The sequence below is a fragment of the Calliphora vicina genome, chromosome 1 (genome assembly GCF_958450345.1).
Source record: "Calliphora vicina chromosome 1, idCalVici1.1, whole genome shotgun sequence".
Classification (NCBI taxonomy): domain Eukaryota; kingdom Metazoa; phylum Arthropoda; class Insecta; order Diptera; family Calliphoridae; genus Calliphora; species Calliphora vicina.
The window spans coordinates 45,258,932-45,284,448 of NC_088780.1; the positions used below are offsets into that span (position 1 = coordinate 45,258,932).

General features: G+C 31.2%; 4 protein-coding genes across 5 annotated transcripts; 3 read left to right on the forward strand and 1 right to left on the reverse strand.

Annotated features, from left to right (window-relative positions):
• The first annotated feature begins 654 nt into the window (after positions 1-654).
• On the forward strand, positions 655-4,392 carry LOC135948971 (uncharacterized). 2 transcript variants are annotated; one of them, XM_065498426.1, is made up of 4 exons: positions 655-845; positions 901-3,835; positions 3,902-4,200; positions 4,262-4,392. In XM_065498426.1, exons 1-3 carry the CDS (start codon positions 810-812, stop codon positions 3,910-3,912), a joined length of 2,982 nt encoding a protein of 993 aa, XP_065354498.1. In that variant the 5' UTR covers positions 655-809; the 3' UTR covers positions 3,913-4,200; positions 4,262-4,392. The 2 variants fall into 2 exon arrangements, with proteins under 2 accessions (XP_065354498.1, XP_065354499.1); XM_065498427.1 differs by having other exon boundaries at positions 901-3,829.
• An 889-nt stretch (positions 4,393-5,281) lies between these two features.
• On the forward strand, positions 5,282-8,983 carry RIOK2 (RIO kinase 2). Its single transcript, XM_065498428.1, has 6 exons — positions 5,282-5,431; positions 5,491-5,632; positions 5,709-6,087; positions 6,151-6,342; positions 7,855-8,026; positions 8,092-8,983. The coding sequence occupies exons 1-6, from the start codon at positions 5,366-5,368 to the stop codon at positions 8,803-8,805; spliced, it is 1,665 nt and encodes a 554-aa protein (XP_065354500.1). The 5' UTR covers positions 5,282-5,365; the 3' UTR covers positions 8,806-8,983.
• A 4,372-nt stretch (positions 8,984-13,355) lies between these two features.
• On the forward strand, positions 13,356-14,683 carry LOC135948974 (uncharacterized). The gene is made up of 2 exons (XM_065498429.1): positions 13,356-14,397; positions 14,462-14,683. Exons 1-2 carry the CDS (start codon positions 13,356-13,358, stop codon positions 14,659-14,661), a joined length of 1,242 nt encoding a protein of 413 aa, XP_065354501.1. The 3' UTR covers positions 14,662-14,683.
• A 1,308-nt stretch (positions 14,684-15,991) lies between these two features.
• LOC135959541 (uncharacterized) lies at positions 15,992-19,910 on the reverse strand. Its single transcript, XM_065510488.1, has 2 exons — positions 18,821-19,910; positions 15,992-16,312 (listed from the first exon to the last, which is right to left on the reverse strand). Exons 1-2 carry the CDS (start codon positions 19,884-19,886, stop codon positions 16,110-16,112), a joined length of 1,269 nt encoding a protein of 422 aa, XP_065366560.1. The 5' UTR covers positions 19,887-19,910; the 3' UTR covers positions 15,992-16,109.
• Between the last annotated feature and the right edge of the window lie 5,607 nt (positions 19,911-25,517).

A 25,517-nucleotide genomic window follows, 5' to 3' on the forward strand; every position in this document is an offset into this window, starting at 1 on the left:
TCAATAGCATGGGGTCGACCCTCAAAAGTTAGTGGGGGTCGGTCATACATTTAGACTCCATTGGGGCATTTTAAATTGGTCAAAGTGGGATTTTTCAAAATAATGATCATCCGAATTCATCATGAAATTACGGAATATTGTTTTCAAATAAATTTTGCATTGTAACTCAAAGTATATTTGGATTAGAATTCAGTTTGGACTAGGGTTCCTAATTTCCCGAACTTTTTTCTTTCCCGGGAGGAAATTAAAAAATCGTTTCATTCCCTAAAAAATTCGGTTATTTCAACCGTAATACTTCTTTGCCAACTGACTATCTGTTGCTAGAACCGAAAAAATCTATGGATATATAATAGCAACAAATTTGGCCATCGAAACGAATCAGAAAATTTTAACTTTTAGAAGAAAACTTTTGAAGAAATTCCCGAAAATTTCCGACAAACATTTCCCGAAAATTACCGGAAAAATATTCCCGTTAATTCCCGGAAAATTTTCCCCGCGTAGGAACCCTAGTTTGGACCGATCTTTACATGATAAATATTTAGATCGCTATATACAAATGTTTCGAATACTTTTTAAAAATATAAATACCTTTTTAATTTGTCGCCAAATATGTACATATCTACAAACTACTCATTGAAAAATTGTCTCCAGAAAAAAGCAAACATTTTTTTAAATGCCAGGAAAAATAAAAAATTGTTAAAATAAAAAAAAATTATTGTGTGATAAAATATTAATAATTTATTAAATAAATTTCTATTCTGTTTGATATACTAAATTTTTAGTAACATTTCAATTATAAATGAATTAAAATGTGCATCTTTGCCAAAATTTCACCGTCTATTAAAGTAAGTATCAATTTGAAATGTAAGTTTGTTCTTTTGTCACAACGTTAACTTACAGCTTACTGCACGACTGTCATGTAACACAAATAGTCGTCGTTACACATCTATGGTGCAAGTACAACATAGGCAGCCTAGTAAGGAAAATTTATTAAGGAGCAATTTGGCAGTGAACAGATTATATAGAACTAACGGATCGGATGTAACAAGCAAAGGATTTATGAAAGCAGTTAAAAAGGACGTGCTTAATACAGCTTCAGGAAATAGTTTAAATTCTATTTTGCCAATAGCTTTGATAGATTTGAATCCCTTAAGTAATAATTCATCTAAAGTTTTATTGATACCTCTCAATTGGCAGGAGGCAGATGAACATTCTCTGAGAAATACAATAACATCGATATTTTCAAAACCTAAAAATCTACAACAAATTGAAGCATTCAGTCAAGCATTGAAAGAGGTTCCAGCTTATCAAGAGATCAAGGAAAATGAAGCACAAGAACCTAAAGATTCTCGTCAGGTCACTAATACTCAAAAAGAACAATTAGATTTGAAAGACTCCCAATTATCCAACAACAAAAACGTTAATAGTATATCTATTGTGGATAATTTGGAACATTTAGCATCTGCAGTGGAGAAATCTTTACAGCAATGTTGTTTACATTCTATGCAAATGTTTGTTGATGACAACTTATTTTGGGAGAGAATTACAGGCCTCAAATTTCCTTCCACGCCCTCGAAATCAGACTTTAAGGATGGTGATGATTTCAGCCCATTAAATAAAGTAAACATGACTAAACCCTTTAGTCCCTCATCTAGATTAGATTTAGATTTAAAAGCAATTACTCGGAACGCAAAGATGCCTTTTCCTGAAATTCAAAGTTCTTCTTTAACAGATATAATGTTTCCTTTATCGTTTAGTAAGAAGCTTTACTCCACTAGATCAACAGCCCAAATTAAAAGTCCTACTCAAAAAGTTGTAATCTTAACCACACGAGGTACAGCGACTAACAGCAGTAGTCGATCCAAATGCAATCCTAATTATGATTTTCCTTATCTAACAAAATTGTTTGATACAAAGGAGTTACTTATGAGTTGTGATGCTTATAACCAGGCATTAATCGAGGCTGCTAAGCGAAGAGCTGCTCTAACTGAATGCACAGCATTGAGCAAAAACTTAAAAAATGATACAAATAGTAGACCGCAAGTTATAAGCATTAAAGGCTGCAGTGATCCTTTCCGTGAAACCCTCCATAAATTGGAAACTACAATAGAAAATTCCTGTCCACCGCCTACGAAAACTAAAAAGCAATCCAGGGAGGGTTGCAAAAAAGATGATCCTTGTAAGTCACCGGAATGCCCCAATCCATGTAAAGACGAAATGGAGAAATTAAAGCGACAATCTGATGAGGAAATGAAAAAGAAAAGAAATAAAATGCCTACCGGATGTGAGTCTCCTAAATGCAAAAAGGATGATAGTTGTACAAAACTACACAAGAGTCCCTGCAAAAAGGCCACAAGTCAACAAGCAAGTGGTAGATTTAAATGCCCTTCGAAATCCTCGGCGGATGTTAAACAAATGAAAGATAGTTGCAAAAAAGATGATCCCTGCAAACCTCCAGAATGTCCAAATCCTTGTAAAGAAGAAATGGAAAAGTTAAAACGTCAAACAGAGGAGGATATGAAAAGAAAACGAAATAAGTCACCAACTGGATGTGTTTCTCCCAAGTGCAAAAAAGATGATGGTTGCACCAAACTTAAAGAAAGCCCGTGCAAAAAAGCAAGTGATCGCGGTAACAAATGTTCTCAAGAACCCAGAGATTATAATGAATCCCTGGAGTGTAGCAAAAAAGATGGAGGAAACAAAGGTAAATCTGATTCTTGCGGAAAAACTAAGGATAAGACGCAACAAAATCCCTGCTTAGATGAACATACAGAATATAAACCAAAATGTAATACAGATCCTTGCAAGAAAGATGGTTCTCCATGTGGTGGTGCCAAGAAAACACCAGCAGGTTCATCTGCTAATAAGAAAGCTGATTCTTGTGGCTGTGGGAAAAAAGAAGATCCCTGTAAAAAAGATAAGAAAAAGGAAGATCCTTGCAAGAAGAAAGACAAAGATCCATGTGGAAGCAAAAAGGAAGATCCTTGCAAGAAAAAAGATCCCTGTGGAGGTAACAAACAAAAACAAGATCCATGCAAGAAGGAAGACAAAAATCCATGTGGAAACAAAAAGGAAGATCCTTGCAAGAATAGAAAGTCAAGCCCATGTGGTAGTCGAAAAGAAGATCCTTGCAAAAAGCAAAAAGATCCCTGTAAAAAGAAAAACGACGATCCATGTGGTGGCAAAAAGGATGACCCATGCAAAAAGAAAAAAGAATCAACTAAGAGTCCATGTGGCAACAAAAATGAAGACCCGTGCAACAAAGATAAAGATGATCCCTGTAAAAAGAAAAAGAGCAGTCCATGTGTAAGTAACAAGAAAAAATATGACACTTGCAAGAAAAAACCCACAAGTCCTTGTAAACCTAAAAAGGATAATGAAACCAAATGCCAAAAAACATCTTCAACCGGCAGTCCAAAAAAACAAGCATGTGGAAAACCAAAAAAAGAAACCAAACCAAATTGTGGACAAAATAAAAAATGTTTTGGCACTTCGACTGACGGTCTAATTAAGCGCACTTTCACTAGTTTCACAACCATGCCCTCATTAAAGAATAAAAACTGTTATAGTTTTGGTTTTATGCGTAAATATAGCTCAAAAAGTGGCGGTAATAAAAAGAAATCGGAAGACCTCGGCCGAGCAAGTCAATGTAAATCTGTGGAAACTATTGTGCCGCCTAAACGTAAACCCGCTTATAATCCCCATCCTAAAGATGGGCTACGAAAATGTTATCCCACCTATGATATGGATTGTACAAAATTTTGCAAAGAAGCTCGTAAAACTGACTGTAGAAAATATGCATTCCTAAAGGATACCGATAACAATAAACGTAATGGTATGTTTTTAGTTTGATAATTTATTTGAGAATATTTTTCATATTTTTTCCATTATATATTCTAAGGTAAAAAATAGGCATTCATCCCTCTTATTAATCTAGAGAATATAACATACGTTTAAAATATTATGATATTAAATCAGCTTCTATGAATACATAGTTCATTTATTGCGATAAATGAATCCAAACTGACGAAAATTATGATAAATTGTAGGATTAAAAGTGAAAACTTTACCAAAATTCAAAGTATTCAGGAGGTTTTATAATGGATAATAGGAAAATATATATTTTGATCAGAATTATCGACCATATTTTTGTAATTTCCACAGTAGCAACAAAATTCTAACTATTTTGTTCTAAACATGGTAAGAAATTGATTTTCGGTATTTTAAAGAAAAATTATAAAATATATTTTTATATTTACAGTTTGGTAATAAAATACGCAAGGCAACGAAAATCATAATCATGTCCAAAGTCTGAAGATAACTTCTAAACAAAAATGTATATAAAAATAAGAGAAATTGAATATGTTCAAAATAAAATAAATTAAAGTAAAATTTATACTGTAACTTTTTGATATTTTGAGACTACATATTAGGGTGGGACGATTTAGCAATCAATAGCTTTTGGAGACACCCAAATTTTGGAGACACCCAAATTTAGGTGAAAAAAAGGTGAATTGAACGCTTAAAACGATGGCGATAATATTTTTTCGAAAAACGGAAGAAATCAATTTTTGGACCAAAACTCGTTCAAAATTATTTTTTTTTTCGAAAAACAAATACCACCATCGCCTTTAATGTGCGAATTTCTTTAGAAATTTGATACGGAAGAAAATACATCGACAAAAACCCAAAAAATGATATCGCCATCGTTTTAATCGAAATTGGAGAATTATTTTAACATATCTACTAATAAAAACTTTAAAAATTAACGCGTAAAAATATCGATTTTTCGACAAAAACTCTTTGAAAACCTCAAGAAAATTGTTTTTTTTTGGAAAAACTGCTATCGCCATCGTTTTTAGAGTACAATTTGAAAAAATATTAAAGACGATTTAAAAATAAATAAACGTTGAGAAAAAGTCAAACAATTTAAATTTGGGCGCCTCGAAAATTAATTTTTGTAATGTTGTAGTGGAACATTTTCCCCTCATGGCAAAACCCAAAGTATACTTTGGTAAAAACTATCGAAAAATCGATGGCACAATTTCGACAAAATTTTGGGCATACAAATCGGCACACCCTACTACACATTTAATAAAATATTCTCTGTTGCAATATTTTATACACCCTGTAATATCATAAAATTATTTACCTACTCAAAACAACACTTACGCTATTAACTACCAGATGTCGCTTTTATCAACAACAATCTGGCAACATTTTACTGTCAGCTGTTGTTTTGACATTTCATTTTATTTGTTTTCTTAGTAAATGAGAAAAAAGTTGATGCACGTGTTATAAAATAAAATACAAAACGAAAATTAATTTAAAAGTCTTCAAATTGTGTTTTAAATAATTCTGCAAAATGGGTAAATTAAATGTTACCATCCTACGTTATTTAACGAGAGAAGATTTTCGTGTTTTAACTGCTGTAAGTTTATTTGTTTATTAAACAATGAGAATATTTACGATACCCTCTTTTAATTGTAGGTTGAAATGGGTATGAAAAATCATGAACTGGTACCCGGTGCTTTGGTAGCCTCTATAGCTAATATTAAATCTGGTGGTGTGCATAAGCTGCTAAAAGAATTGTGCAAGCACAAATTGTTGACCTATGAAAGAGGCAAAAAGTGTAAGTCACTTTTAATTCTAACAAATTTCTGAACAAATTTCAATTTAATGTCTTAATTATATCAATTTCACTCTAGTTGATGGCTATCGCCTTACCAATACTGGCTATGACTATTTGGCTTTAAAGTCCTTAACCCTACGTGGATCTGTATCCTCATTTGGCAATCAAATTGGTGTTGGCAAAGAATCTAATATTTATGTGGTGGCTGATGAAGATGAAAATCCCATTTGTTTGAAATTACATCGTTTGGGACGTACTTGTTTCCGTAACATTAAGTCCAAACGTGATTATCACGGACGCAGACATAAAGCATCCTGGTTGTATTTGTCTCGTATTTCGGCCACTAGAGAATTTGCCTATATGTCTGCTTTGTATGAGAGAGGTTTTCCAGTGCCCAAACCAATTGATTTTAATCGTCATTGTGTTTTGATGGAATTGGTTAATGGTTGGCCTATGTAAGTAGTTAAATTTTGAATAACTATTACTTATATTAATAGTTCGTTTTTTTTATATTTCAGGACTAATATTCAAGAGCTCGGAGATCCTGATCAAGTTTACGATGATCTAATGAATTTAATTGTACGCTTGGGCAATTCGGGTGTTATACATGGCGATTTCAATGAATTCAATCTAATGTTAGGCGATGATGGTAAACCAGTGTTGATAGATTTCCCTCAAATGATGTCAACATCTCATGAAAATGCTGAATTGTAAGTACAGTTTTATATAAATAAAATCTACTTTGAAAAAAAAAATCTACCAGGACCATACCTAATATATTGATGTACCAATCATGTTTGTAAGTTAGTTTTAGTCTTCGAAAAGTTTTTTTTTAAATAGAAAGACGATATCGACTCTGCTATCTTTATGGATTCAGAGAGTGGTTGACAATAAAATGTACTTTTTCTTATTTGAATTGGTATCGTCCCAAATTCGACAATTTTGTTTGTTGACATAGGTATTTATACAGAAATGGGCCTCATCACTTAAAATGGGCGAAGCTCAACGTTGTCGAACAGAAAACCCATTTTGATAAAAAAATTTTATAATGGTGATTTTGATAAAATATTCTGAATATATAATGACAGCCAATTCGTCAGATGTAACTTCAACAATATGGACGCTATCAACTGCCAAGGCTCAGAAGTCCCTATTTGAAGACCCTTTATATTCTGGAGCGTTATAGATAGTGGAGTCTATATAGTCTGTTGAAATCATTTTTCCGAAGCGCCCTATAACTTACAAACATGATTGATACATCGGGTAGTCCTGGTTCTGTTGCTATTTAGAATTCTGAAAATCGGCAACGCCGAATATAGCCCTCTTACTTGTAGTATTTCATTTCTATCTCGCACAGTTTAAATGTTCTTTTGGAAATTGTATACGAGCAGTATGATTTTTTTTAGAAATAAATATTTTTTTCTCATTTGCGGCTAACAGTTCGAGAAATAATTTCCAAGTTAAGATTATTGAAAACCTCACGCGTAGTAATTTTTCGGAATTTCTTTAATTCTGTTGCTATTAAATTACCTTATATTTGAGTAGTTTTACGAGATCTTCGCCCCAAATGTTGAGTTTCTTGTACTAGCGTCTTAAAAACGCTAAAATTTACTGTATTTTAATAGAAAAGCTAGTAAATTTTATTTTATATTTGGTCAATCGTCATATTTTTGAAAACTGAAATTACTGTACATATTTGGTAAACACATACCCTTTGTAGTCCTTTGTGCGTTTCAATTTTAATTCTTTTAAATTTTGAAAAACTTGCGATTTTATTCACGATTTATATTTTTCTAAAAATCAAGAATATATGGATATATATGGACTGCTGTCGGATATTATTGATGTAAGATACATTTGAAAGATTATCCACTTTAGACTACATAAGTCAAACTAATATTTGTTTTCAAAAAATGCATTCATGATGCAAATGCAATTTTCAGATACAATATTGGAAATGTTCTCCTCCTTAAATTTTGAATTTGTTTAAATAATATTAAAAGTGTTGAATTGACTAAACAACGAAATAATTGTTTTTGTGAAGTCCTTCTATTTTGAATATTTTTTTTATATTTAACGCCATCACTTTTCTCCATAGAATATGTGTTTACCGAATATGAGCAAAATTGGAAGACCCAAAATAAATTTGTTTGTGATGTCTTTATGGGGTCGCAAATGAAATCAACTTTTATCAAATAACCAAATTTGAATTTTCTTTTCAGTTTCTTCGACCGCGACGTTCAGTGCGTGAGAGAACTCTTCCGTCGCAAATATAATTATGAAAGTGGAGAATATCCTAAATTCACAGATATCACTAGAGATGATAATTTAGATACTGAAGTCCATTGTACCGGCTATGGTTTTACCAAAGAAATGGAAAACGATTTACTTAAGGTATGTATTACAATGTAAACGAATAATCAACTGTTAATTAACAACATAAACTTTTTGAATTTCAGGAATATGGTATGATTGAAGAATCTGATGAAGAGGAAGATGAATTAAACGATGATGTTCCAGAATTGGTTGAACCCAATAAAGACGACATTAACGAATACCGCCAACAGCTAGAGAACGAAATTAGTTTCAGTGAATTGAAATCTTCAAAAACCGGCGATGATTCCATAAGACGTTATATTGAATCATGCTCACAGTACTTGGGTAATATTAAAATAGGTCCAGAAGTAGAAATACCAGCTGGTATTCCCAAGCCAGAAGAGGTTCAAGCTAAACTAACAGCTGAAGAATTGAATTCAAAACACCTAGAAATCGACAATACTATCAGTGAAAATGAAACAACAGTTGAAAATAATGAAGAAACTTCATCTAATCACGCCAATAAAGATGATTCTGATGCTCAATCGCTAAGTTCCAACGATTTAGAAACTGATAACGTGCCCGAGTTGGCAAATGTTGATCCCAATTCTCGTATGTATCGTTTGAAAATGGTTGAAAAGCTACTGAACGATGCCCGCTCCCAACGTTCTTATTCGACTACAGCCAGTACAATAGCACCATCTGTTGTAACAGATCGCATCAAACGTAATTTGGATAAGAAGGAGAAAATTGATATGCGCAAACGTTGTGTAGCCAAAGGTGAGGCGAGTGCTGTGCACCGTCATCGTAAAGAGAATAAGGACGTTGTTAAAGAATATGCCGGTTGGGATTTTTAAAATATTTAGTTTAAGCATATAAATTTAAACGAGAATTAAATGTGTATTAATTCTTTTGTATAATGTATTTGTAGTAATTTTTAATGTATTTTTTTTAAACAAAAAATAATTCTCTTTATGGATTTTGTTTTTACACTTAACAAAATAAAATAAATTTTTTTTAGCAAAAGTTAAAAAATTCTTCAAATTAATTATCTAAAATTAAATTAGGATTAAAAATTTAAATTGTCTAGTAGTCTATCAAGTCAAATGCACTTTTGTGAATCCATTTGAAAACCTTCTTGCTAAATATAGAACGCCTGGTTTAACAAACCTGTGGCGACATCCACTAAAATTTTCTTCTATATAAATAAAAATCAAATGTCTTTCGTTGGTAATTAATTGCATCAGTAGAGAACGACCGGACCGATTTAGACAAATTTTTTTTTAAATATGTTGGTCATAGCCCTACTTAGGTTTTTATGGAATGAAAAATTTACCACGCCTACTTTTACGCCCATTTTTTTCGATTTATTTAAAATCGGAAAACGGCTACACCGAATTAATGATCATAGTAATCCAATTTAAGTTATTACTGAAAGAAAAATTGACCACGCCAATTTTTTTGCGATACATCTGAAATCGCAGGACGCCTGGACCGATTTAACTAATTTTTTTTTTAATGTTCGCAATACATAGTCCGCAAAAGTTTTTACATAAATAAAAATTGTCCACGTCCACTAATACGCCCACTTATTAAATACATCTGCAAAATACATCGGTATGTGATCAATCATATTTCAGACCATAATTCGATTACTTACATAAAAACTCACAATAGCTTATATAATAACTTGGCCAATAAGCGTTTAATCAAGAAAAAGAGCTCGATCTGTGATCACTCACATTTCTGACCAAAAATTGATTTTTGACATAAAAACTCAAAATATCTGAATTCGCTAATAACTTGGCCAATAAGCGTTTAATCAAGAAAAGGAGCTCGATCTGTGATCACTCATATTTCTGACCAAAAATCGATTTTTGATATAAAAACTCAAAATATCTAAATTCGCTAATAACTTGGCCAATAAACGTTTAATCAAGAAAAGCAGCTCGATTTGTGATCACTCATATTTCTGACCAAAAATCGATTTTTTATATAAAAACTCAAAATATCTAAATTCGCTAATAACTTGGCCAATAAGCGTTTAATCAAGAAAAGGAGCTCGAACTGTGATCACTCGTATTTCTGACCAAAATTCGATTTTATATCTAATTCTTTAGCTTCCTTCAAAAGCTTCATTTAAATTGAATTAATTTTGAAGTTAATTAATAACAAAATTTATTCATACTTTGAATGATTAAATTTTTGTTGATTCAGATCTACTTCAAATCCTTTTAAGTAAAAGGAATCAATTCAATACATTTAACTGAATATTTAAGAGATTAAAGTTATGTTGATCTCGAAAATTTTCAAATTATTGGATTCAAAGGTGAATTTTTATAATACAACATCTGCAAAAGACACTCATTATAATGCTGACATTGTTACCAAGGACGATTACTGTGTTTCCTTTCAAGACCAAAACCAATTCTATACTTGAAAATACCAAATGGTGTGCCGCGATCAAAAGTAGGGACCTTTGTTCTACTAGTGTTTTCTGGAATAATTCGCACCGGTCAATCTTGGCATTGATGATCCATATGCTTTTTTAAATGTTCATTCGAAAACCCCAAATAAATAATAATAATAAGTGGTCTATTATTGCCGAGATATAAACGAAAAATTGTAAAAAAAACTTTTCACTTTTTTTTTTAAAAAAAGTGAATCCCTGGAATCCCGACTAAAAATCCCGGGAATCGGGTAGTGAAAAATTGGCAAAATTCCCAGGAAATTTGTCCCGGGAATTTCCGGGATAAAAACCCTACTCATATGTGATCACTGAAATCGTTTTTTAATATAAAAACACAAAATATCTAAATTCGCTAATAACATGGCAAATATGCGTTTAATCAAGAAAAAGAGCTCGATCTGTGTTTTATATAAAAACTGAAAATTTTTAAATTCTCTAATAACTTGGCCAATAAGCGTTTAATCAAGAAAAAGAGCTCGATCTGTGATCACTCACATTTCTGACCAAAATTCGATTTTTTTTATATAAAAACTCAAAATATCTAAATTCGCTAATATCTTGGACAATAAGCGTTTAATCAAGAAAAAGAGCTCTATTTTTTATAAAAACTCAAAATATGTACATTGATTTACATGTGTTGTTGCAAGACATTTCAAACCTCTTCACTGTGGTTCCAAATCAAAATCTAGGTGGACAAGATTATGAAAATCGGTATCTTCAGAATTTGGAAAAACTAAGTTTTTTCGGAAGCTGACAATCTGCTCTCCTCCAATACAAATGGGGTTTTCAATTGGACATTTCGTTTTCTCGACAGAAGCGCCAGAATTTCAACAAATTTTGAATCATATTTTCGTTAATTTTTTTTAATATTTTACTGCTTTACTAAATTAGATATATCTCAATGGTTTTACCATATAGAAATTCATACTTCAAAACATAGATAAACATTGATATATGCTTTTATTAAATGTATATGTTATATTTATGGGCCTCTCCATTTTCCTGTTATAGTCCTTTAAACTAGGTTCTCAAATATACTGATATGTTTTTTTTTCTAAGAATGTTATATAGCTTGCCAAAAAAAAAGACCGTCGAAGCCCGTCCAATGACTATATACATCATTTAAAGAAACTTCTGGGGAATGTCTTTGTAAACAATTTAATTTTTACGGAATGGAATTTTTAGAAATATTTCTTTATTTATTATTGATTTTTATATATCTAGACCCTACTGTAACATGAAATATAGTAAATACAGATCTTTTTAAAAATTTAGTTTCAGAAAGACATGAAAACGTATTTTTTTAATTTTTTATTAATGTTTTTTATAAGTATATCTAGACCCTACTGTAACTTGAAAAAAAGTTTATATTGATCTTTTAAAGATTTTTTTTGGAATCGGAGATACCAATTCTATATAAAAAGAGCGCCAAATAATTTTGTCCACCTAGATTTTGATTTGGAACCACAGTACGCTTCTCACAAATCGAACACAAGCATTTTTTTAATTTGGACAGGACAGCTAGTTTTTAATAAAAATTTTACTTGAAAAAAACTATCTCGCTGATTGTAGATGCTGGAGAAATAGAAAGTAAGGCATGATAAAGAATATCCAATATCTCAGTTCTTTTTATAGTTTTTTTCAAAGCACAAAAAAATCCTCCTTTATACTAAAGGAGTTATTTTTGGAATAAATTCTGATAAAATACTAGCTTCAGTAATGTCTCCAGAGTGGTCATCATCATGTCTTCCTTCGACAAGTACATGTAAATTAACTATGTCAGATGTTATACTCACTAAACATATTTGCTGGATTTTCGAAAAATATGTAATTTAACATTTGTATTTGAATTAAAACGGAAAAATAAATACAAAAAATATGCTAAAGTGGAAAAAAATAAATTTCGGTTAATCGACACAAATTAATCGGTTTATTTGTTATTTGAAAATCGTCAATTTTAAATTATTCGAACAGATAACCGACAAAAAGTATTCAATCGATTAACCGTTAATCGGTTAACCGATTGAATACCCTAATACATATCATATACAAAAAAGAGCTTGTAACCCGAATTTGTTCTATTTCGCTCATTCCCTCTTAGTTTTCGAAACAACGTCGTTTTAAACTTCTAATTTTTCTGTTTTTTTTTTTAAAAAAACTACGGAGTTACCTTGTTTTTTTAAAAAAATGCATGGAGTTAGCAAGTTTTTACATGAAAATAACTTTTAAATGAGAAACTATATCAAAATTTCGATCTGACAGAGTGATAGCAAGTGTAGTAAGTATTTTTGGTGTTATCTCAATTTTCTCAAAAAGTGGAGTTACCTAGTTTTTCCATACGACCACAGAAATGTAAAAAGATAAATTCATCACGAGCTAATTTCATGAAAACACAACGAAATGGTGTAATTTATAATAAAAAAAAGTAATAAAGAGATATAAAATTTAAATAAATGAGAATAAATCTGTTTTATTACACTGAAATATAAAAGAATTATTTAGTTCAGCCCGTGCACTTGACATGAAAATATAATGCAACTAACTTAAACAAACAAATTTGGAATACTGTGACGTTTAGTAACCCTACTACTAAATCTACAAATGATCTGATAAAGTGGTTGAATAAATCTATCGAGTACAAAACTTATCAGTGCTTTAAATATAGGATACACCTATATTTGTAGATCTTAATTTATTTTGGAAAATTTCAGTTCAATAAAATTTAAAAATGTACATACATATATATATATATATAAATATATTAATGTAAGTCCAATGACAAACTAAGTATGCCTCATTTCAACTTTACAACCATCATATATATTTCTAAAAACCGCGAAAAAATATAAAAGTTACAATAAATTTAAAAAATTGCACAGTTTGAGTGAACATAGCCTCCTGAAATAATTAAAGAAATTAAATTAATTAATGAAAAAAATGTCTATTCCCGAATGGCTAACCAAAAATTATATTGAAGAAGTCTTGAAAGTTTATCACAAAGACTTAACATTAAAAATAGAAAAATTCGATATAAAACCGGCATTTGGCAAAGGTGAAAATTATGGTGGTTATTTGACTAAAGCGCATGTGGTGTATAATTTGAAAAATGGACAAGAGCAGAAAGAAAATCATTTCATATGCAAGACCTCATATGAGGAAGACGAGTTTGCCAAACAAAAAATGGAACCTTACGATATTTTTAATCGTGAAATGTTATTATATGAACAAGTTTTGCCCAAAATGAGTGATTTGCTAAAGGAAATCAATGATACAGATCGTCTATTTCCCACAGTATTTCATGTGGATTACAAGAGACAGGCTCTTATATTTGAGGATCTAACCGTGCAGGGTTATGTTATGGCCGATCGTATAGAAAGACTAGATATGGATCACACAAAATTGGTTTTACAAAAGTTGTCTAAAATGCATGCCACTTCGGCTGTATTAAATGAACGTGATGCAGGTTCTTTGGAAAAATATGATCGTGGATTTTTCAACAAATACACCGATACATATAAAACATTTTTCGTCAATACTTTTAAGGCTTGTGCTCGTTATTTGCAACAATTAAATGACGAAGATTCTCGTAAATATGCCAAGAAAATATTTGCCCTGGCGCCCTACTACATGGAAATTGGCCGTCGTTGTTTTGCACCAACGAACGGTCATGTTAATGTTTTGGCTCATGGTGATGTCTGGACTAATAATGTCATGTTTAAGTATTGTGCGAAAACTGGAAAACCCAAAGATGTTTTACTTATTGATTTTCAATATTCATTCTGGGGTTCACCAACATTGGATTTACATTACTTCTTCAATACCTCTATAAAAGAAGATATGAGACTTCATAATGAAGATGAATTATTTCAATTGTATCACCAGCTCTTTACTGAAACTTTGAGAAAATTGAATTATAAATCGCATCCCATACCCAGCTTGAAACAATTACGATTGCATTCGGAGCAAAAGAAATTTTTTGGTAAGTGTAATTGAATATTAATAAATTTGGAATAAATTAATAGTATTTGATATCTCTTTCATAGCTGTGCACTCTTCTGTTATCATACAACCGGTCATGTTGAATCAAGATTCTACAGATGCGGATTATAATGCCCTAATGGGTGAAGATGATCGTGCTATGAGTTTTAAAAGTCGTCTATATGATAATCCCATTATTCAAGAGAATTTAAAGAATCTTTTGCCTGTATTTGACAGAAGAGGTCTTTTAGAAGTGAATCAATAAAATTATATAAATAAGAAAATAATATCTTTTAATAATTGTACCCATACATGTACGAAATATTTGTCTATTAAATTTTATTTTTACATATAATTCAGATGATAACAGTTTTCGCGAATTGAAAGTAGACCAGCTGACATATCAAACCCTTAATGGGGTTAGATAACTTGTTTCGAATTTAATTTTTACGGTCTCTTAAAGTTATTTTTTGGATAAAAAATAGAAAAATATTGACCACTGAATGCAAGTGTTATTATTATCCTGTCAATTTGAATTGATTTATTCTCTTCAATATTCTTTTTTATACCCTCCACCACCATAAGTGGTGAATGAGCGTATATATAAGTTTGTCATTCCGTGTGTAACATTGAGAAATATTCACCTGAGACCCAACAAAGTATATATATTATTGATCCTTATGAAATTCTAAGTCGATTGAGCCATGTCCGTCTGTCTGTCCGTCTGTGTAAAACACGCTCACGTCCAAAATACGCAAACAAACTTAGTAGAGTTGCAAGAAATATGTTTATTATTGTCCTAAGCAGTTTGGTATTGAAAATCAGCGAAATCGGTACAGTGGAACCAAAGTTATGAATTAAAATGTGGGACAACCTCAAAAAAAATTGATAATTTTCACATATTTTTGGAAATTTTTTGTAAATATATTGCAGATAATATCATAAAATTTTGCACTCTGTAACTCTATAAGAATCGGTCCATTATTTCTCCTAGCCCCCATACAAATTTCTTCCCGAAATATGGTTCTATGGTCTATAAATGCCTACAGAATAGGAATATCCATATAAAATTCAGCAAAAAAAAGCTTTGTGGTAAAAAAATTATATTACAAAATTTTTCGTGGATCGACCCTTATTTGACCATAGCCCCCATATAAAGTACACTTCCGAAAATCTCTTAAATAAGCATAAATGTCGCTATCAAGTTGAAATTCGACATAAATAATCCCCATATATACCAAAATCGCTGTACCTAATTCTATGAAGATCGGCCGATAATTGGTTATAGCTCCCATATAAGGACCACTTCCGAAAAACATAATAACCTATCGACTCATAATAGCTCCCATATAAGTCCCACAACCCAATATCTTGAAATTTTTCTAAATATATTTGTATACCCTTTTTTTATACTCTATTTATTCACTTGAGGTTAAAAAGGAAAAATTAGTCTTACTAACAATTGTTATATTATTTCAGTTGTTATACCATAATATTTAGGTGGAGGGTATTTAAGATTCGGCACGGCCGAATATAGTACTCTTACTTGCTTATAATTGGGATTGTCTTAATTTCTTACCAATTTCTAAACAACATTTGATTGTTTACCATTACAGCAATATTTTTGGTAAAAGACTTATATTTTTTTAAATATATTTTTCATAATTCTAAGTACATTTATTTAACATATGTATATAAATAATTTTGGATTGTTTATTCCAAGGGATCTAAAAGACCTAAATTATCATAAATAGGCAGTAAAAGTTCAACAGTCTTTTGCATCAGTTCATTATCAAAATATAATGAATCCTTAAATTTAATTCCAACTTCTTCCTCATTTACTAAAGTACTGAACTCAGCATGTTCCGTATTTGTATTCAACATTAGAGCTTGGAAAACAAATGAGGCGTTAATGGCTGAAAAGATATGAAGAAAATAAATTATTATTAGAAATTAATAATTATTTCTAAGATTTACATATGTATATGTATTTAATAATTGTAAAATAACCTCCCAAGCATCAATTGCTTATAAATACAAAATTACAACTCTTATCGGGTCAATCCGATAAGTGGGTATATATTAGGGCGGGCATATTTTGCACTTTTTCGATTCAAAAATATGCCACTTTAAATCTCCGTCCTTCAAAAATATTTTTTCATTATTATTAATATTATTTTTCATACTAAATAAAAAATTTGTATAAAGTTTCTTAATATTTTATTCAACACAAGTCATAGTTTTAAAGTGGCATATTTTTGAATCTAATTGAGATATTGACTTAAAATTTGTTTTGTAGGCCCAAAAATTAACTAAATAAAAAAATTAGTTCGGAATAAATGTGGATCAAATTGGTCCTAATATTTGCATTCCTATTCAAATTTTAGTTTTAGAAACTCAATAAATATGTAATATGAAATAAAATCTTTATTTATTAACAAATCTCAATGAAATTACCAACGTTTTTTAAATTTGTCATTCTAAATAACAAAGTGTAAAAATACTTGACAAAAGGTCGAAGGAAATCCCGCAATTCCTAAAAATTGGAGCGAAAATCCAAAAAATGGTATTTTTTTACAATTTTGCCCATATGGTCCACATTTCTTCGGTACTGGAAAAATACTTTGGGATAAATAGGGAACACATCAGGATTTCAAAGGCTGCTTTCCGTTTTCTGATCGCAGCTGTGGGATTTTAGAACATGTGGCCCAAAGTTGAAATTTTGATAAAAAATAGGTCACGGCCGTAATGTAAAGATACCTTACAGAAAAATATAAAATTCGTATATGTTCTTAAAGAAATTGTATTTTTAATAAAAAAAGAGTTAAGTCACCTTTTCGGGAAAAACAATAGCAAAAATTAATTCTTTTTTGAATATATAAATTTAAAATCTTTTATTATGGTATCCATAATTGATATTGCTCTGAAATCTTTTGTATGTTATTCGTAATTTAGTTGTCTAACTAACAAAGAAATTCGAGTCCATTTGGTCCAAAAGTACGACATATATTTATAAAAAAGCGGACCAAGGTTTGGCAAAATTTTTGAAATGCCTATAACTCGGAAATTATAAGATATAAATAACACACGCAAGCCGAGCGCTTTTCAAAAATATAAAAATCTTTGAAATCGGATGGGAAACAACAAAATTGCACGTGTTTAAAAATTTCACACGTCGAAGGTTCCCTACTTTGAGCCCCCATATGGCCGCCCCTGGTTCAGTTGTAGGGCCCATTTTAATAACTTAAACGTGGCTACGCCCGATCGAACCGTTTAGAAATGCCAGATTTATTTCCAAAAAGTTTTGATTGTGGATTGTAATAAATAAATAGGGATTTAAACTGGAAATTTTAACGATTAACCTGCAATGGTTTAGCTTTGGGACCGATTTGAAATTGTCGAATTTCGAGGAAATTTTGTACTTGGTCACAAATAAAAAGGGGGGGTAAAAACGGGAAAAAAATTTTACATTTTATGCGAAATTATTTAGCCAATTTAATTAAAATTTTAAGAACTGGTTCCTCCAGTCAGAAAACATTTGGAACTCAAGTAGGAAGGGTTATTTTGTCCCAAATCTGGAATATAGTATGGTACTTTTTTAAAACACTTAATTTTTTTGAGAAAATATCTGTTTCACACAAAAATTCAAAACTTCAGGAGGGAAAGAAGAAATTGGTACTATTTCTCCTTATGGTACTTTTTTAATATTTTAAATTCTTTATCATATCGTTATGAAATTAGACACACATAATTCGAAATCATTTAGAATACACAAACAGGAACTTAGCGGTACTTTTAAATTTTATTATTACAATGAAAATAGTACTTAACCTTCGCTTTACCAATACCCACCCGGGTGACCACATCGTTTTTATTGGTTTAATATTTTTTTTAATTTTGTTTCGGTTTAAATGAAATTTGTACTCACTGAACAAATTTTAGACTTCTATAGAATTTAAAAGAAACATTTTAAACTTTTTGTAAGGGTTTTTCAATTTTTTAAAATTTCGTTCGTCGCATATATTTATAGAAGTGTAGTGTCACCCGGGTGGGTATTGGTAAACCATGAACATAAAAAACCGTTGGTAAAGCGAAGGTTAATAGTACTTTTTCTTTATTCTATTGGTACCTTTTGAATTTTCGTTAATAATAAACACACGAATTGAGAATGCAAAAATTTAATTTTTCTGTTATGAGGAACCGAGAAACATGAAATTTGATTCTTATGATTCTAAGTAAAGTGGGAACTTTTTCTTATTCTTAATAGCACTTTTTCAATATTCTAATATTATTTTTTATATTAACAAACTTCATTTTGATCACTATTTACCGACCTATATGTTTCATTTAATTTTCATATGTAAAATCGATGTTTTGAACAAAATTATTTTAATCACTTTAATCTTTATCCATTAAATACTTACCCAAAAATTTACGAGATTGTACTTCCAAATTGAATTGGAACAATGTAGGCAAACGGCCTTTGAACTTCAAAGCTTTCAAGGTGCTCTCCAAAATATCATAGTAGTATTTAATGAACTCCTGTTGATTGTTCAAACGTAGATCCTCCTTCAAAGAGGTATTAAAGAAATAATGCAAATCAATGGCAGGATGACCCCATACACAAAGCTGTAAATCCAAAGGACAAACATCCGATGGTTCTTGATCGATACCATTGGGATACTGGAACATCATGTTATTTGTCCAATAATCGCCATGAGCAAATGTCATGAAATGTCTGTCGTCGGGATCAAAAGACTTTACAGTATCTTCCATGATACGATCTATTAAACCTTCACATTTCTTGCCATATTTGGCCTTGAGATCAGGACGACTGTTTACATAATGAGAAAGAGCGGTAATTATACCACACATCATGGGCTTAAAACCTTGAGTATGGCGATTGTAAAAACCATGATCAAATGTGTGGACCTTAAAGAATTCTGGATCGCGTTCGTTTAGCACAGCGCCACAGGCATGAATTTTAGCCAATTTACGCAAAGCCATGTGCACATGTGTAGTATCTAAACGTGCCACACGATTGGCAACTGCAAAATCTCTGGCTACCAAATCATCAAAAATAATCGCACCCTGTTTATCATCCACATACAAGGTTTTGGCAAAAATTTGATCATCATCACCTAGCTCCTGCATAAGAGCATCTAAGCGTGGCATCACATAACGATAAACATCAATTTCACACTGAATCACATTGTATTGACCTAGAACCTGTCCCTCAATACCTTCTCCTTGGAAGGTCATCTTGATGACAAACGAATCGGTTCTGGGTTCCACAATTGTATTGCTAACATAGGTCACCTTTATGCGCAATATGGCACTAGTGTAATTTTCACCCTTTCCACTGGCAGACTTGCCACTGATTTTTGTCACCTTAATACTGTCATCGTTATGGCGCTTAATCAATTTATCTTGTATATAATCGATGGTTATCCATTCGGGTAGACCGGGATCGATTTCTGGTGTCATCATGATACTCTGTGAAGTTTAACGTTGAAATTTCTAAACTAATATAAAATTTGAAGCTAATAAACCGGCTCTATTTATACCACAATAGATTTTAGATTCTAGCCACTAGCATTTGAAAGATTTATTTTCGTATAACGATTGATAAGATAATTGTGTTAAATATGAATTTATGTATATGCATATATGTATGTATGTACAGACATACATATATGTACAATATATTGCATATATATGTACATAAGTATTTGCACACGTACATACAAATATTAGTTTGAGAGTGTGCAAATGGCACTTTTTGTTTAACCTTCGCTTTACCAAAGGTTTTTTATGTACATGGTTTACCAATACCCACCCGGGTGACACTACTCTTCTATAAATATAGGCGACGAACGAAATTTTAAAAAATTTAAAAAACCTTATAGAAAGTTTAAAATTTTTCTATTAAATTCCATAGAACTCTAAAATTTGTTCAGTGAGTTAAATTTCATTTAAATCGAAACAAAATTAAAAAAAAATATTAAACCAATAATAACGATGTGGTCACCCGGGTGGGTATTGGTAAAGCGAAGGTTAATGAATATAAATTATAATCAATTCGCAGTTGTTCAAATTTAACTGAATTTAATTAAGAGCGCGAGGTGTTGGTTTTGATCAGTTTAAATGAACCTTACAGTTACCCAACAGAAACTTGTTAATGACTTGCTAATACTCACCAACATACATTTGAATGACTACTACACACCGTCTGCATTACTTAGAAGTAGTCGTATAATGACTTAAGAGTGCTTACTTTCTGTCTATGAATGTATTATTTGTAACTAGTGTTAGTGATATTAAAGTAATGAGATAATTATAGCCAGTTGTCAAACCGTATCAAAATAATTAGCTAAAATGCTATTGTGTAAGTAGTGGAGTATCAGAATTAGGCATTTTAACATCCTAGCAGTTCTAGGAGACAGTCCCCAACTAGTGATTTTACTCATCATTTAGGGTGACAACTAGTTACATAAATAGCTACGTGACTAGTTATTTTAACACGTGCATGTCCTAAGCCAGGGGTCAGTTAACCCGTTTTTATTACAATGAGACTGTCTAATAGCTGGTCCAAAGTAGTCAACGCATTGGAATCACAGGTTAAATAGTGCCAGTTGTCTTACTAGCTACTTAACTGGTAACTTTATCAGCTACATTACAAGTTATTATACCCTATACCACCGTAGTGGGGAGGGTATATTGGGTTAGTGCTGATGTTTGTAACGTGCTAAACTATTGACGCCACACCCACCTTAAATTATACCAATCAGCTCAGAATCGATTAAGCGATGTCCGTCCGTCTGTCCGTCCATGTAAACCTTGTAATCAAATTACAGCTCGGGATTTCAAAGATAATTCGACCAAATTTGGTACAAGCTCTTCCATTGCCAAGAACGAAGCCAATTGAATTTGGTTAGAATCGGTTCATTATTTCTCCTAGCCCCCATACGATTGCCCTATCTGAAAATAATTAAGCTCTAATAAATATCTTATTTATATTGATATCCAAACCGAATTCAGCACAAATAAGTTTTATATAAGCCTAACTCGCACCACCAAATTTTGTGATGATCGGTCTATAATTAGTCATAGCTCCCAAATAAGGCCCTCTTTAGAAAATCACTTCAAACACCATAAATCTCTTAAAAATATTGGTATTCCAATAAAACTTAACACAAATAAGTTGTATATACACAAAAGTCATTACAACAAATTGTGTAACGATCGGTCTACAATTAGTCATAGCACCCATATAAGACCCACTTCCGAAAATCATTTTTACGGGTATAGATTTCTTAAAAATGTTGGTATTCAAATAAAATTCAACACAAATAAGCCTCATATGTATAGAAGACATGCCACCTAATTTTAAAAGAAAACTGCTCTTCTCTGTGTAGGGTATCATATGGTCGGGCTTGACCGTTTATACTTTCTTACTTGTTTTAACATATACAAGTGCTAATTGACTTCAAATATTTAGCTAATAAGACGTATCATAGACAGTCCAATAAACGATTGCTTGTAAACAAACCTTCCTTCGACAACTCTCCAATATATTGCTTCTGGTGGGTAAAATAACTACTTTCTAAAGTGCAGTACAAAATAAACGTTTAAAGTGACTTCACTATAGGTTACTAAGAGACACTGAAGTGACAATTGACTTCACGCTATATTACATGGGATATCAGTATACTTAAGCAAAAATAAAAATAAACTGTATGAGAATTAATCAACACAATTTGTCGAGTTGAATTTTAACGAGTGACAGCCTCCACCACTTAACTACATAAATATCGTTATTGAGATGAAATTAAACCAAAATAAATGGAAATCACAGTATAATATTTTATGGTCATAGCTCCCTAAGGCCTACATCCAAAAAAAATACTAATGCATATAAAAATCGATTAAAAATTGAACACAAATTTGTTTGAAATATGCATCATACTTCATTCTAAGTACTACCTCGATTTGTTATACACACATTTCCATGGACATTATGTCACTCAAAAAGATGACATTATGTCCATGGACATTATGTCATTTCGGTAGTGTCATAATGTCCATGTGTAATGTGTCGTAAAGTCCATGGACATAATGAAACTTTTGGAGTGACATAATGTCCATGATATTATAATTTAAGTATTTATGTTTTAATTTAACTTGTATCGAATTTACCGTTGTAAATTTATAGTAGTAATGTAGTAATAAGACGAAAGCTGCGATATTTAGTTATTATCTGAATTTTGTGGAGTTCACACGTCACAAATTTAAAGTTAAGAAAAGGTAAAGTGTTAAAGAAGTTAAAATGGATAATGTAAAATATAAATATGAATTCAGGAATGAATTTAACAAAAAAAAAAAGAAAGCTCAATCAAAAATTTAAGAACACTTAAAAAAAATATTTTTTAATAATTTATTTACAAGAAAGGCTTTATTTAGCGAAGCCGCCTGCCGCGTTCTATGGATATAGTTCCTAAGAGCGGCCATAGGCCGCCATGCAGAAAAACTTTATTTGCAAAGACAAGTTTTTTTTGCACTCAGTAGCATGGCGAGCAACTATTCGGTATCGCAGAAAAAAATTTTTCTTATTGGCGGCCTGCGGCCGCACTTAGGGGCTTTCTCCTCCATGGAACGCGGCAGGCGGCTTCGCTACATGAAGTTTTCTAATATATGAAAGTATAAACTGTTACCAGGATCTTGATTTGCTCCAACAATTTTATAAAAATGAGTTTTTCTAAAAAAAATTTGGACATTATGACACTTCCAAAAGTGTCATAATATCCAAAAGCAAAGTGACCATGGACATTATGACACTACCGAAATGACATAATGTCCATGGACATGGAACTTAGACCACTATTGTGTTCACTGGGATATCTGAAGGTTTACAGTAGAGAAAACAAATGCAAAATTATAGCTGTATTATGAAAATTAATATCAAGATTTTTGAAAATTACAAGATAATATTTATACCCTACACCACCGGTATTATGCGTTTGTGCTGATGTTTGTAACGCCCAAAAATATTAGTCTAACACTCACACCGATCGACTTGGAATCTCCATCTGAGTCGATTGAACATTGTAGGCAAAGTACATGTCGCAAATTTGAACATACATACTTACTTCGATCAAATTTGGTACATTAATTTGTTTGGATCAACGACCTGGCCCCTATACAAATGTTCTCCCAAAATAATTAATTTATATAGGTATCTAGTCCAAATAAATTTTATATATACGAAAGTCATGTCACCTAATTTAATAATGAGCGGTCCATAATTAGTCATAGCTCCCATATAAGGCCTGCTTCCAAAAATCGTTTTAACGATCATAAATCTCTTATAAATGTTTCCACATAAAATTCAACAGAAATAATTAGCATATGGACATAAATCACACGACCTAATTTCATGGCGAACGATCCATAATTAGTCATAGCTCCCATATAAGGATCACTTCCGAAAATCATTCACGAAAATAAATTATAGAAATTTTAAAAGCAAAATGCTTTTGCTCAATTACTCAGTGTAGGGAATTATATGGTCGGGCAATATTTTTAAATTGTATACTTTTAAATGACAATAACTTTAAGAGGTAAAAGACTAAAAACCTAAAGTTTCGGATTCACAAGTTTTTTCTATGGTCTACTAATTATACCCTACACCACCATAGTAGGGAGGTGCGTTTGTCCAGAAGTTTTGTAACGTCCAAAAATATGAAGATATTTCGTTCAAATTTGGTATATATAATTTTTTCGGCCCAAGGACAAAGCCTATTGAAACTGGCTAAATCGGTCCATTATTTCACCTAGCCCCCATACAAATGTCCTCTCGAAATTGGTCTTTATCGGTCATAAATGTTTAATTTATATATGTATCTATACAAATTTCGCTCCGAATAAGTTTGATATATACAAAATTCATGTTACCAAGTTTAGTTACGATCGGTCCATAATTAGTCATAGCTCTCTTATAGACCCGCTTCCGAAAATCGCTTTAACATGCATAAATCTCCTAAAAATGTTGGTATATACACAAAATTCAACATAAATAACTGTCATATAGACATAAATCACTCGACGTAATTTCAAGGTGATCGGTCCATAATTGGTCATATCTCCCATATAAGGCCCACTTCCGAAAATCATTCACGAATATAAATTATTAATATTTTAAAAGAAAAATTTATCAGATATAGTCCTGCCTTAAAAAATGTGATTTTTAATGTGATATATTTCAGTAAACATTTTTTAATATTAAGAACTATAATTAGTGCTAATTTTAAGTTCAGTTTTTATTGTTAGTGGGCCTAATTGGTGAAAATGTTTAAATTAAGTTTGCTTAACATGCATAGTCGCATTGTTTTAATAGAAATTGTAATTCAATTCTCTTCAGTGCTTATTATTTAATTTTATTCTAACAAATTTCAAATGCAAAGTTCATTTAATTTCTAATTAATAAACCACTACAAATATTGTATTATGCAATTCAGCTAAAGATCCGATTTTTTTTATATCTCTTGAGATTTCTGGCCATGATTAGCTAAAACGAATCATGGCATAATACTGAAGTAGAGTACAAACGCAGTCCAAAAATTAACAAGTCTAAATATTTATTGTGTTAGTATTTAATATGTTCAAATATATTTGAAATACAGATAGATATACACGTGCGCCTGTATTGGGGAGGAGGTGTGTGCGACATGACAAGACAAACGAATTATTTACTTTTAACCATAATAATAAAATTTTTCCTTCCACTTGTGTACCTATTTATGTATCTACTTACGATGACACAGATAATGCTTGTTTTTATAATAATAAAAAATAAAACAAAACGAACAAATTAGTATATAGTAACTGATTAAAATACAGTTAAAATATGTAATTATAAATATTGATAACCATTACCTAAGTTAAGTTAATATTATCAACACTGATCGAAAAACACCCCGGAAACTGTTCAAAAAGTATAGTTGAAGCATAGTGCATCCATTACTTCGTTCTGAATTACTTTTTTGGCATAGTCTAACTGGAAACTACTTAACAGAAATTAAAAAAATGGAACAAATTTTAAATAAATATAAAATTTAGGGG

Excerpts from the sequence above, each read along its gene's own strand:
- LOC135959541 (XM_065510488.1), bottom strand. The coding sequence starts at position 19,886 with ATGATGACACCAGAAATCGATCCCGGTCTACCCGAATGGATAACCATC. Across the intron at positions 16,313-18,820 it reads ACAATCTCGTAAATTTTTGG|CCATTAACGCCTCATTTGTT; the intron begins GTAAGTATTTAA and ends ATATCTTTTCAG.
- RIOK2 (XM_065498428.1), top strand. The coding sequence starts at position 5,366 with ATGGGTAAATTAAATGTTACCATCCTACGTTATTTAACGAGAGAAGAT. Across the intron at positions 5,432-5,490 it reads ATTTTCGTGTTTTAACTGCT|GTTGAAATGGGTATGAAAAA; the intron begins GTAAGTTTATTT and ends TTTTAATTGTAG. Across the intron at positions 6,088-6,150 it reads TTGGTTAATGGTTGGCCTAT|GACTAATATTCAAGAGCTCG; the intron begins GTAAGTAGTTAA and ends TTTATATTTCAG.
- LOC135948971 (XM_065498426.1), top strand. The coding sequence starts at position 810 with ATGTGCATCTTTGCCAAAATTTCACCGTCTATTAAA. Across the intron at positions 846-900 it reads AAATTTCACCGTCTATTAAA|CTTACTGCACGACTGTCATG; the intron begins GTAAGTATCAAT and ends GTTAACTTACAG.
- LOC135948974 (XM_065498429.1), top strand. The coding sequence starts at position 13,356 with ATGTCTATTCCCGAATGGCTAACCAAAAATTATATTGAAGAAGTCTTG. Across the intron at positions 14,398-14,461 it reads GGAGCAAAAGAAATTTTTTG|CTGTGCACTCTTCTGTTATC; the intron begins GTAAGTGTAATT and ends TCTCTTTCATAG.